The sequence below is a fragment of the Impatiens glandulifera genome, chromosome 8 (assembly GCF_907164915.1).
Source record: "Impatiens glandulifera chromosome 8, dImpGla2.1, whole genome shotgun sequence".
NCBI classification, from domain to species: Eukaryota; Viridiplantae; Streptophyta; class Magnoliopsida; order Ericales; family Balsaminaceae; genus Impatiens; species Impatiens glandulifera.
In genome coordinates, this window is record NC_061869.1 from 5,826,515 (window position 1) to 5,841,737 (window position 15,223).

Below are 15,223 nucleotides of genomic sequence, written 5' to 3' on the forward strand. Positions count from 1 at the left end.
AAAATGAGAATAAAGATAAATATTGAAAAATAATGGGAAATAATAAATAATTAATTGAATGTTATAATAATATTTCAAAAAAAATTATTTATTTCTTTTGTGATTAAAAATAAATATTATTAAATACATTAAACTTTATCATGTGAAATTGTTTGGAATAGAAAAAAAATCTTATACTCAAAAGATAGAGATCATTTTTTTTTCAATTAATAAAACTATATGTATTTAAAAAAATTAAATATATTTAACCTAAAAAATTATTTTTATTTTATTAAATCATAAAATATAGTCATTACTCCTACTTTGACTCAAAAGAATAATGAATATTATATTGGATAACTTCAACTAAAGTAATTTTAAAAATATTTAAATTGAATAATAATAAAAATATTATTAATATAATATAAATATATTAAATATGACAAATATTATAAAATAATATGAATAATAAATTAATTAATTAAAGATTATAATAAGTAATAATAATATTTAAAAAAAATTGGAGAATAGAAAAAAAAATATTATGCTAAGAATAAAGAGATTATATGTATTTAAATTTTTTATTTTATTAATTAGTCATAAAATTTAATCAAAAGATAGGACGTTGTTGCAGCCCCTGAAATAATCAAATTCCTGAAGAAAAAGAACAATAAACAATAGATTCATAACATATTACCAATTTAATTATTGAATGAAATAATGATGTTGATAGAGAAATTGATGTTAATATAATTTAATTATTACTCACTTTAACCAAGATGGAATTCAAAAGATAGGACGTTGTTGTTGTTGCAGCGGCCTGAAATGATCAAATTTCTGGAAAAAAACAATGAACAATAGATTGGTGAAACATAACATATTACTAATTTAATTATTGAATGAAATAATGATGTTGATAGAGAAATTGATGTTAATATAATTTAATTATTACTCACTTTAACCAAGATGGAATTCAAAAGATAGAATGTTGTTGTAGTTGCCTAAAATGATAAAATTTCTGAGAAAAAAAAAGCAAAACAGTGAAAGCCGCAAAAGGAGACCGAATAGGCAGAATATCACTCTTCTCTCTTAAATTGAACCTTATTGATGTAAAATTATTTATAGGAAAACAAATATTTAGATGGAAAAGAAGATGAAAAGTTTGGTTGATTTATTATATTGATTTAATTTTATGTTTTTCATAATTATTGTTTTTGTGTTAAATTTTATAATTACTATAATATGATAACTGAAAGTTAAGTTTTATATTATAATTAATATAATATAATAACTGAAAGTTAAATTTTTTAATTAATATAATATATAATTGAAATTCTTAATTTTATTGTAGGTTTTAATGTTTTATAATTAGTATTTAATGCTAAACATGATAACTACATTTTTTTTCTATTTTATAATTAATATAATGGGATAACGGAAAGTTACATTTTATAATTAATATAATATATATTTGAAATTCTTGATTTTATTGCAGGTTAAGTTTTATATTATAATTAATATAATATGATAACTGAAAGTTAAATTTTATAATTAATATAATATATAATTGAAATTATTAATTTTATTGTAGGTTTTAATATTTTGTAGTTAGTATTTAATGTTAAACATGATAATTTTTTTTTTCTATTTTATAATTAATATAATGGAATAACTGAAAGTTACATTTTATAATTAATATAATATATATATAAAATTCTTGATTTTATTGTAGGTTTTAATGTTTTATAATTAGTATTTAATGCTAAACTCAATTAATATATATAAATATTTGGTTTAATGTGTATATGTAAAATATTAAATTTTAATATATTTTAATAATAATTATAACATTAATATATATATACAAATTAAAATTAATTAATATATTTATAGCGAGGAAAAAAAAACAATTCATAAATGAAGAGAGAGAAATATGAAAAAATACTTGTGATATGAGAATTATTTTGGAGAGAGCGTGAAGTACACCCTCAACAACATTTCAAATTAAGCGTTATTAGATATATATAGATCTGTCGCTAGTCCTTACTAATAGTTGCTATCGATCAGTTCCGCATTTAGATAAACATTTATTAAAACTAATTTTTTATTGGTTGGTTAATAGTGTTTAGAAAGAAAAACTGTTCATATATTGATACATGTAAACTATTTTGAGATAAAAGTTAATTAAATGGAAGACAACATTATTTAATTAAGGTAAACAAATATATATATATATATATCCAAACAAGAGAATCTAATAATAACAATGCAACAAGTGACTGGCCAAATCAGGGGCAAGGTATCCTTCCAAATTTGATCTTTCTACAAATCGACTTTGTTTGGATTTGTATCTCCCAAATCTGACCTACTTGAAATAATCTGTAAAAACGCAAGAAAGAAGAACACAAGAAGACACAGATTTATAGTGGTTCACTCAAATTGAGCTACGTTCACTTCAGCCGCCATAAAATTTCAATGAAGAAGAAAGAATACAAAGTTTTTGCATCACACTTTATCTCTCTAGAATTATGTCTTATTTTTGTAAACCCTTAATAATCACATATTTATAAGGTAAACATTCCGGTAATAAACATAAATAACTCTTGATCAAGCTCAAGCCCAAAACCAAATACAAACCCAATAAACTCTAATTAACAATATAGAGTTTATTATAAGTGTATATTTCATAACTCAACCAACTTCACTCTCCATAAAAAAAAAAAAAAAAAGAATACACGTTATGATGATTAGACATATTGATAAACCATTCAGATTAATCAAGTCGTAGTTACATTTAATCAATTTCGAGGGAGAATTTACTGATATTTTGAGAGTAGAATATATAGTATAAAAAATTATATAAAAGTGAATTTTTTATATTTGGTATAAAAGTATAATGGAGTTATTAAATTAAAGTTGAATGGTATATACATAAAGTTTTAGGAACTTTTTTCTATTAATTTTTTTTTTTACAATTTTAAGTTTGTTTCTATTTTTTTTAATTTGTCCCTTGTATTGTTTCTTGATTGCGATTGTATTTTTTGTTTTTCAAATCTACATGAAATATGACATAAAAGAACGTCGTTTAAACATAATAACAAAAACAATACAAAAATACGAGTGTTCACTTTCTCACCCAACAAACTTAAAATACAACGAGATTAATTATTTGAGAACAATAATGCAAACATAACATAAAATTTAGCGTTAACGAGCTCGAAAATTCTCAATAAGATAGCAAAAAATACTATTCATTCCTAATTAACATTTGAGTACGTCATTATAGTACGTTAATTAAGTTTGTTGAAAGTGTTACCCACCAAGGTAGTCTAGTGGTAAAGTCGACTTAAGAGATCAAAATGTCACGGGTTCGATTTCATCTGAATGCGCTTTGAGTTTGAGTTTAAGCCGTTAGAAAGAAAAGATGTGGACTTAAAGGGGCATTTGGGTTCTTTATTTGATCTATGGCCGAAGAAGTTACACATGGGATTGATGGAATTGGCAATATTTTCTATTGTTGTACTCATACATGTGGACCATGCAATCTTTCAGTTTTAGACTCGAAAATATTTCATCATGACAAGTTCTATGGCTAAAGATGATCAGGAAACAAGTTGTGGGGAGTTCAGTCCGAGCTTTACCAAACACTAATGATGATATGATGGTCCCCATTTGGATTTTGAAGATTTCAATGCTTCATCAAACTTCATTTTTCTTTATTTCTGTTTGGCCTTCCACTATATACACTATTGAAACTAGGTTATGTTTTATATCATTATTTTGAACATAATTAGTACCATAATGTTATTTTTCTTCTAATTGTTAGATTTATGAATGTTTTAATGATGCCATCGTTATGAAACATGTAGTTTATCTTATTAAGAATAAGCTTTAATTGTCCAAGAAAAATGTGGTTTCCCAATATAATTGGATTCTTTTCAAACTAGTTTATTTTGTTTATTTTTTTTTTTCTAAACTAACATAATCTATTATTTAAACTTAATTTTATTATTTTTTTCTTATTGTTATTTGACTACTCATCATAAAAATTATTAAGTAAGTATTTATAAAATGATTAAGTGAATATTTATTATATTACTCATTATTTTTTGTTGAACGATATATTTACGCCACAACACTATTCTTATGACGATAATAGATGTCTCTTCTGAAAAACCGGTAAAAATTTAATGATCTCATTGATTTTCTAGAGAATCTCCAAACTCATTACGCCACAACGCTATTTATAATATGTTTGTTCGTTAATTAACATTTTTACTTATGTTTTTATTATTGTTTCTCAAATTTAAATATATTTATACGTAAATTGTATATATAATCACTTATATCTATATATGCAAAAATCAATAAATACATTCTAATTAAACTCAATATTTTTCGAATTAAATTAACATCACACAAAATATTCATAATAATTTATACCATCAAAACAACAGTCATATCAAATTTCAAATATACTGACAATAAGCCACATGGAATGTTTTTATTATTCTTCTATACCATTTAGGTATTATTCTGATTTGATGTTTGTTTAATTTCTGTTCTAATTGCTATATATCATAATACAGACGCACATAAAACTTCATGTTCACTTTGTCTGGTTGGTTATAACTCATAAATCTTCATTTAACTAACCAGAAATTAAAAAAAAGAAAGAAATACCACATCAATCATCCAAAAGTATACTTAGAAAAAAGCATCTAGTCAACATAATCACTTCCATCACTGAGGTAACCACCACAAGAATCCAACCAATGCCAAATGTTTGAATAGGAAAGGAGCAAATAAACTTCGTTGCTCTAGGCAAGGATCAATCCACCACTCACACGACATACGTTCACTTCGTTCACCCCAATTAAACAATTAATCTACCAACATCAAGTTAGCACAAAAACCACTTAACAGAGACAAACTAGTACCGCTAGACGTGAAAATTTGACACATTATAAGGCCCAACCATCATTCTCGAATTTTAAGACGTTCACTAGCTAAACTCCAAAAATCGGAAGAAACTCAAACTCAAACCAAACCAATGCTAAGTTGAATCTTCTTGGTCGTGAATGATATCCGTGTCTAGTATTCTCCGTAGAGAATCATGTCATCCTCGGTAGAGACCGACGGACCATCTCACTAGTTTTTCCCATGAAAAGCTAATCTTGTGACCCAGCTAGAGGCGACACATTAGAAGACTCATTCATCATCCTCGGATTTGAAGATTCCCTAGCTAAATTCTGAAAATCAAAAGAAACTCAAACCAAATCAGTGCCAAGTTGAATCCTCTCGGTCGTGAATGATAACTACGTCTAGGTGGCGACTCAAATATGCAAAAGAAAGTCGATGTACATACATACCGATTTTTGGGCGTACACTATTTACATGAATGTCATTGTTAAGGGCTAGTTCAATTCTTAGACTAACGGTTTTACTAGTCGCATTAAATATAAAATGAGCTTGAACACAATGGAGAACTCTATTCATTTTAGGGTTTGATCATGGTGGGAGTAAAGATGTATACATAATGTTATGCGGTAGCAATGTATGCATTATTTTCATTGGGGCATTGTTATATCTTGTATGTTGATTTGTCTCTATACGATTACTATTGTGAGAAATTGTGGGAGTCCAAAATTCCTTCTAAGATCTCATTCTTTGGCTTGCGTGTATTCATGACTGGATTTTGACGAACGATATATGTATGAAGAAATGTTGTATTATGATTAGTTATTGTCGGATGTGCCTTATGGAAGTTGAAATGACATTTCACCTTCTTATGCATTGTCGTGGGATGACGGGTATTTAGAGCATAACTCAAATTCAGGGTGTGATGCTCGAGTCTTATGGTAGTTGTTGGGAGGTTTTGATCTAACCATCATATATGGAGGTCTTAATCGTTGGATTATCATCCTCTTATCTGTTGGACTATTTGGCTAGAAATGAATTGTCGTACTTTTAGTGATTGTATTTGACCGATGCGTATTATTCATAACGTCATTATTATGACACTATCTCAAAATTCATCTTGAAAAGCCTATGGAATCAGTTGGTGTAAATATGGAAATATGACATACCCCAATTTATAATAATATTTATAATTTTAAAATAATATTTTGATTTTTTTTAATTCAAAATAATCCAAAGGAGAGGACAAAATTAAATTATGATTAATTATCGTGATAATTAAAACTTAATAAGGAAAATTAATTAAAAGGACCAAAATAACTTTGATTAAAATATTATATTTATTTTACCCAAATTAAACTTAAAAGGGGTGAAATAATTTAATTATAATTATTTTAAACCTAAGTTATTTGTAATTTATAGCCTAAAATAATTAAATAAATATCCAAAAATACCCAAAAATAAAATAAATGAACATAATTTTTATTTTTTTGTAAAAATGTTTTTTTGTATTAATTTGGTAAAAATAAATAAAAGAAAGGGTTAAAGTTTCGATTTCAAATAACCCTTTTATTAAAAATAAACTAATGATCCAGTGTGGTCGAAATTAATTAAGTCGGTTGCAGTAGGAATTTCATCCATTGGATCAGCGCTGAATTTTAATACAGCGCTCAGGAACACGATGTGTAGCCGGTTGTAACCAGAGCAACACGCGCCCGGGCCAACACATGATCAACTAACAGGACGTCAACCCCGTTAGCCCAGACGACTGACGGACCGCCAACGGATCGCAACAACATGTTTCATTTAAATGAAACGACGTCGTTTTAATCATATTTTCCGTTGAGACAGAGCGAACGCCGAAGAATTGTGCCCGATGCCGGCGTCCTTCCAAAAGCTCTATCTTCGTCATTTCTCATCCTTATCCATCCAAAATTTCCCAATGTGCACGACTCTCCATCACCATCATTTTCCCTAGGGATTGAATTCAAAACCTACCCTAGAACTAGGCCTGCGAAGACAAAACATAAACGAAGAAGATGAACTTCAGAAGAGAAATCGAATATAAATTTGACTTCGAAACCGACCTAGCTTGGGTATAAATACTCCCTAGGTCTTCTTCTTTCAATCCATCAGTCAAAATCCAATATGACAACCTATTCGAAGATCTTCAAAGGAGCTCCGACGATTGTTTTTTGAAGAAATTGTTCTAGAGTTCCAAACTTCGATCCAAAGCTTTGGAAAGCTTCCTTAAGATCATAAGAGTGTTCTCCGATCATAAGAGTGAAGCTTCCAAACAATCTATAATTCAAGTTGTGATTCAAAATTGATTTTTTTTTTTAATTTCGATTAGGTTGATCTTATTTAGTGTTCAATTTTGTACTTTCCATAGTCGAAATCGATCCTCAGATAATTTCGAAGCTTTCTGTTGAAAAAGAATTCATCAATTCAACCTCAATAAAAAAAACTAATATGATTACTACATAAACGTTACACAAAACTAAAATTAAAACTAAAGATATTTATTATAAAATAAAATATTGTTTTTATTATTTAACATTCTTAGAAACTAGCAAATATTAGTAATTAAATTTAGTTAAAAAATTGGAGTTAACAAAAGTAAACATAAATATAATTTTCAAGTTAGACTAAAGTGGAGCGGAGAGAGTGTTTTGTATTTGAGATTAACTTGGTAACATATTTGACTCTATTAAATTTATTTTGAAACAAAAAATTTTTTATATAGTGAAATAAAATTAGTTTTATATATTTTAAATAGAATGCCTAGAGAAGGTATAAATTGAATAATATTACAATATAATTATATAATTTAATTTTCAAAAATAATGTTTCTATAATTAAATTAAGGGAAGAATATTAAATTTATCTATGAAGTTGCAGCAATTTCTTAATTTTATCCACAATCTAAAAATCTATTATGTGTATTCACGATCTTGTAAATTGTTTCATATTTATTCAAACGAAAAAAATATATAATATAGATTTTTTTTATATTTTTTTAATCCACACATCATTTGTACACTCATCGTCTTCCTCTTTTAATTCTAAAATTATTTTTCTATTAAAAAATATATTACTCTCAAACCACCAATTAACAAACAATTTTAATTAAACTAACTAAGATATCATGCGTTATGCGTTGGACGGTTGTAGTTATAAAATAAAGATAAATAAGAAATAAATAAAAAATAAATTTTATAAAATTATCTCATTCATAAATAGTTATAAAAAATAAAATAATTCAAAACACATAAAAATATTCTACATAACTAAAAATTTATCTTTCACATCTCAAAAAAGGTTTTTAATAATTATTTCTTTTAAAGAGATTTGAACCCTGGTTTAATATAAAATGTTAACACTTTAATCATTAGACCACTTATAATTGTTAAAATAATTTTATAATTTTGTGTATATATATATATATATATTATAAGTTAGATTTTGAATAATTATATAAATTATCTATTAGAGTCTAATATTACTTATTATTATATACTTATATAAAAAAATAAAAATATAAAAAAAATCAACTAACCAATTTATTTAAGTTTTATATCTATGATGATTTTGATTATTTAATAACCAAATTTGAGGATACATTCTTAAACATTCGATTACACTTTTAGGCATAAACTCTTAGATTTTTATCACCAATGTTTGTGTTACTCAAACCGACATTCCCTTCTTGAACGAACTTTTAGATTTTCTCATCAATGTTTGTGTTATTTAATCTGACATTTCTTCCATGGACAAATCCTTAGGTTCTCACAAATTATTGTGTTACTCAAGTCGACATTTCCTCCATGGACAAACCCTTAGGTTTGAATTAACAACATGACTTGTCTAGTCTCACAAAACCGACTGTGCAATGATTGATTTAAATTAAATATTATTATATATATTAGTTTTTTTATTATTTATTTCTTAAAATAATAATAAAAATATTTAATAAAAGACTAATATATTTAACCACCCTAAATCAAGATTAGTAACTGACGTAGAGACCCATGTCCTTGATCGGATGAGAGCCTCCTAACCACTAGTCTGGCTGGAGGTGAAAGACCACCTATAGTTTCCTTCTTGACCAAGGAACTTCGACTGCATCTGAAATGGCGGTGCTACGCAAGAGTTGAATGTGTGTTATAGCTCAAGATAAAATGTTTTTAAAACTTATATATAATATATTTAAGCGGGAGTTATTTTGATTGTTTTGAAAACAAACGAAATAAAACGAAATAAGGAGTTCATTGTAATATTTAATTATTTTGATTGCCTTCTAATTTAAGATATATTTTTATTTTAGTTTTTTTTATCAGATATTTTATTTTATTTTTAAAGTATGACTTTTTTTAATTAGATGAGGCTATCAGTTTTAGATATAAATATGAATCAAGATATAATTATCAATAGCTTAGTTTTCGAGTGAGAAAACCAGCCTGCTTCCTTCCTGACCACCGAGAAATTTCGGTCACGCCTAATTTTGGACCGAGAAACTAGTCAAACCCACAACCGAGAAAATCTCGCACGTAAAGCGCATTGACCGAGCCAAATCATGCCCAAACTCGCGACGTACGACCCATTTCTGTGGATTTTTTGCTTTCAACTTTTAGTTTTTCAATTTTATTTTTTTACAATTAGAGGCATTAAATATTTTTTTAAAATTCAAAAAAAATAAAAAAAAATTAAAATAATTTTAAAACAACATTTTAATAAAGACTCGTTTGAATTTATTTTTAATTCTAATGCCTTAAACTAATATTTTCAATCACCATTTCTCAAAATTTTCAATTGATATTGCATGTATTAATATTTATTTAATATTTTAAATTTTAATATGTCGAAACCCAATATATGTTAAAATTTTGAAAAACAATTAAATAAATAAACTGGAAACCTAATTTTCAAACATAACCAAAATTTTGAGAAGAAAATACCTTCCTGGCAAAAAAAAAATATATATATATATAGCGCGATTGTTATTTCTCGTGTCAACAAACAAACATTAAACTCATAAAGAACTCTGAATAATTTACAAACATTTTTTTATTTTATTTTAAAGTGACAAACTCTATAAATAAGAAGCTATTCATTTTAAATTATTTTTTAAAAATAATAATTTCTTCAATTAAATGTATAAGCACATAATAATTCCAACTTGCACTATTTAATCATAGAAAGAGTTTTTTTATCATCCTATGATTTGGAGGCTTCAAAATATTTTCACACAAATCAAGACTTACAAAACCCGGACGGAGGAACTTCGGGCTTCATAGCCTTAATGGCACAAATATATAAGAAAATATTTTCATATTTTATTTTTATTAAAATATATATAGAGATATAATGAATCGCCTCTATTTATTTTTGTGAATCTTATATAAAATCTAAAAAGAGTAAAAAAAAATTTTGCATGCATTTTGTTTGTCTGAATAAAAAAAAATTATATTGAAAGTTATTAATTAACGGATTACTTTGGTAACCTGAAATTTATATTAAAATTAGAATTAAAATTAGAGTGAAATTCAATTTAGTGTAATTTACCATTCTTAATTTCACTTTTTTTAGGTCAGAATTGTAATTTTAATTATTTTTTATGTTTTTTTAAACACGATTATGATGCGTTTGATAACATGAAATTGACTTTAGAATTAGAATTGAAATTAGAGGGTTTAATTTCATTTTTTAAGTTTAATAAATTCTTTAATATTAAAAATTAAATTTAGAATTTTAATTTTAATTCTAATTGCAATTCCACTTATCAAAATCTACCTTTAAAATATTTTACTCTGATAAAAGTAGATGTGATTGAGATTACAGCAATTATGACATTTTATTTAAATTATTTTCACTGCTTTATATTTATAATGAGTTTAAACTGTTATATTTAAAATATCACAATAATAAAAAATCAAAATAAATAAATTCTTAAGATTACAATTCCAAAATAAGATGAATAAAAAGAATTTGCACATAAAAAAAATATTACAAAATTACAATTATATATCCTTAATTTAAATAATAATAATAAGAGATTGGTATCTAATCTAATAAATTAATAGTCTAAAATTAAAATTCAGAGCAAACAATATGGCACAAAGATCTGTTCTAATTCTCTTTCCTCTGTTGTTCTTCTCATGTCAAATTCTTTCATCATCGTCTTCTTCTTTGCGGGTTATTAATTCGCCAAGTACGGAAGCTCAGAGGCTTATCCGCAGTTTTAACTTGTTTCCCAGTTCCCGCGTCAACTCCGGCGGCGGCCCCTCTTCCGGCCGATTACCCGATGCAGTACTGTCGTCCTCATTGGTCGAAAAGCAATTCAGACTCCCAGTCCGTGGTCCTTCGATTCGGAATTTGGGCCATTATGCCGGCTATTATCGACTTCCTCACTCTAGAGATGCAAGGCACGGTATTCTTTTTGATTGAAAGTGTTTATAATCTGAAACATTACATATTTGTTTGGGTGGTTCAGGATGTTTTACTTATTCTTTGAGTCGAGAAAGAATAAACGCAGTGACCCAGTTGTGATATGGTTGTCCGGAGGACCCGGAGCTAGCTGTTTAACATCTATGTTTTATGTAAACGGTCCTTACCATATAACCAACAACAATTCTCTTATCTGGAATAACTTTGGTTGGGACCAGGTCTCCAACTTGATCTATGTGGACCAGCCAATCGGCACCGGTTTCAGCTATAGTTCCCATAGTTCTGATTTTCGTAATGATCAAGAGGGTGTTAGCAATGACTTATATGACTTCTTGCAGGTCGATTTAATTTCTTACCTAATTTCCAAACAAACAAACAATCAACCAAACTGATAATTATATGTTAAAAAATAGGCATTCTTCGCTGAACATCCTCAATATTTGAGGAACGATTTATACATAACCGGATCATCATATGCCGGCCACTATATCCCGGTCTTAGCTTCTCGGATTCACAATGGAAACAGAAACGGAGATGGAGCACCCATTAACCTTAAGGTATAATTAATTAATTTCAGTTCATAATTCATCGTCGGTTAATTATTAATAATTTATTTATTTATTTATACAGGGTTTTGCTATTGGAAATGGATTGACAGACTTTGCAATTCAATACAAGTCAATGCCAGAATATGTTAAAAGTGTGAATCTGATCACAGAATCTCAAGCCATGGAAGTCTCCAGATTGATACCAGCCTGCGAGAGAGACGCATCTAAATGCAGTACTATTAATATTTTCTTTTTTTTTATTATATATATTTATATTAATTTGTTGTTTCAATTCTCATGATCATGTTCTTAAAACAAAAATTAAGATGCAAGGCGAGGAGGAGGAGGAGATAGCTGTATAAAGGCGTATTCTTCCTGTACTGACATATTCGATGGTATAATGAGATTAATTGGTTATAGGAATGTAAGGAATTAAGGAATGAATGTGTTACATTTTATTTACTTACTTTTGTGTAAGTGTAAGTAACAATAATAATATTATTGGTTGTGCATGTATAATGCAGTTTTACGACATTCGAAAGAGATGTGTGGGTCACCGTTGCTATGATTTCTCGTATATGGAAAACCTAATAAATGAGGGATCGGTTAGAGAAGCCCTTGGAGTTGGGAATATTAGTTTTGTTTCTTTGAGCCGTATTGTTTATAATGCGTTTCGTAAGGATTTTTCGAGGAATCATGTAATGAGAATTCCTCCGCTCCTTGAAGATGGAATTAAAGTCTTGATATATGCAGGAGAATATGATCTCATCTGCAATTGGTTTGGTAATCAATTATTAAAACTTTTCTTCTTTCATTAATTTTTTCTCATTAGACAAACTAATTAATTATTAACTACCAACATAAACATTCCATTCCAGGGAACTATTGGTGGGTTAGGGAAATGAAATGGTCATGTAAGAGACAATTCAATGGTGCTTCCACAACTTCGTATGTAGTTGACGGTGATATTAAGGGAGAACTTATAAAATATGGACCTCTATCATTTCTTAAGGCAAGAAATCAAGTTATATATATATATATATAATTTACATATAATTTGAATAATTTGTGTGATTGATCGATCAGGTTCTTGACGCTGGGCATATGGTTCCTATGGATCAACCGAAAGTGGCATTGGAGATGCTGGATAGATGGATAAAAGGGACCCTTTGAATGTCGGAAAGAACTATTGCTTCAGTTATTAATTTTATTTGCAACCCATGAATAGTTTCTAGATACTTCTTTTAAGTCCAATTATGAAAGTTGAGACCCATAGTTAAAGTCTTGAAACATACTAATAAAATCTTTAAAATAATAAAATGAATGTCAAACACAAGAGAACTTTGAGGCATATCAAGTGAGTGATATGTACTCAATTTAATTAAATAAAATAAATGTTTCAACAAAGTATATATCAATTTTAAAGTTTATATTTAATTTTTTTTTTGTATATGATAGGGTTTGGCTCATTTTGATTAGTTTAGGTAAGTGTTTGACAAAATTTTCTTTATGATTTACTACAGTTTTTTTCATAGTAAATAAGATTTTATGGTGTCACTAATCTCTTCCAAATATAATTTTAATTTGACATTATAATATGAAAACATTGTATTTTATTTTTCTTCCTCCATATAATAATATTAAAATATATTAAAAATGAGGAGGGATATAGGAGAAAATTTCTGAGAGAAAATGGAAAATGGAAATGTGATATCATATCATTGGTTAAAGTTAAAAGGGCGAGGAGAGATAAATAAAAAATTTAGCAAATAAAATTTAGCAAATCAGATTGAGTCACAAGATTGAGTCATAGTCATTTTCTCTCCATTCTTTCTTCTAACAGTCATTGTGGATAAAAATTACTGATAACAATAAAAAAAAAATGCAGAAAATTACCGAATAATAAAATTTGTGATATAAAAAAAAATATTGCCCATAAATAAATTGTTTCTTAAACAACCAAATTAAGAAAATTCTCTTAAAACGATTCAAACTAAAAAAATAGTATTATTTACAGAAAAAATAAGTTGGCTCAATCAAATTCTCATTTATCTTATATCATTGTAGTATATCTTTCTGTAATGGATATTAAGAAAGAGAAATTAAGAGAAAAATATTTATATTAGGAGAGAGAAATAATAATTAAGAGAAATAAATTAGAAAGGAGAAATTACATAATGATGTCATGATTGTGGAGAGATCGTGTGTATACTTTCATAATTTTAAATTAAGAATTGTTATATATATATATTAGCAGTTAATATAATTAAAAATTATTTTTTTATACTTAAAATTTATTAATTTTTGTATGGTATTTAGGGTGAGCTGGGTAAATCCAACCCGTATTACCCAACCCATATTCAACCCAAATTAAATTTACTCAACCCATAATTCAACCCATATTATTTACTAATATGAGTTGGGTATGAGTTGGATTGAGTATGGGTTGGGTAACCCAAATTATTTTATTTTAATTTTTTCATTTAACATGTATTTTAATCATTTAACACATTTTTATTCGTTTAACACGGTTTTGACATATTTAACACATTTTCCATATTTTTCACGTTTTGAAATGTTTAACACGTTTTTCACGTTTTTGACATGTTTAATACGTTTTTCACACGTTTAACACGTTTTTGACACATTTAACACGTTTTTGGCACGTTGAACACGTTTTCTATATTTTTGGTATGTTTAACACGTTTAACACATTTTGACACATTTGACACGTTTTTCACGACTAAGACACATTTAACACATTTTAACACATTTTGACACGTTTTTCACGTTTTTAGCACGTTTAACACGTTTTGACATGTTTAACATGTTTTTCACATTTTTTACACGTTTAACACGTTTTTACGTTTTTGGCACGTTTAACATGTTTTGATACGTTTTTCACATATTCAACATGTTTAATACGTTTTCACACGTTTAATATATTTTTGACACGTTTAACATGTTTTTGGCACGTTTAATAGATTTTGACATATTGGGCAATGTTATCATGTTTTGACATTTTTAACATGTTTAACACGTTTTTTCACGATTATGACACATTTAACACATTTTGACACGTTTTTCATGTTTTTGGCACGTTTAACACGTTTTTCACATTTTTCATATTCTTAACACGTTTAAGACGTTTTTAACATGTTTAACACGTTTTCACACATTTTTACATTTTTGGCACGTTTAACACGTTTTCCACATTTTCCATGTTTTTGACACATTTTGACCCGTTTAACACGTTTTTAACACATTTAACATGTTTCTCACATTTTTGACACATTTAATACGTTTTCACACGTTTGATGTGCCAAAAT

The 15,223-nt window shown here is 27.1% G+C and overlaps 1 protein-coding gene across 1 annotated transcript; it reads left to right on the forward strand.

Annotated features, from left to right (window-relative positions):
- Positions 1 to 11,010: 11,010 nt before the first annotated feature.
- Positions 11,011 to 13,071, forward strand: LOC124912782 (serine carboxypeptidase-like). Its single transcript, XM_047453430.1, has 8 exons — positions 11,011 to 11,324; positions 11,393 to 11,684; positions 11,760 to 11,903; positions 11,977 to 12,127; positions 12,221 to 12,318; positions 12,419 to 12,677; positions 12,773 to 12,906; positions 12,981 to 13,071. Exons 1-8 carry the CDS (start codon positions 11,011 to 11,013, stop codon positions 13,065 to 13,067), a joined length of 1,479 nt encoding a protein of 492 aa, XP_047309386.1. The 3' UTR covers positions 13,068 to 13,071.
- Positions 13,072 to 15,223: the final 2,152 nt, after the last annotated feature.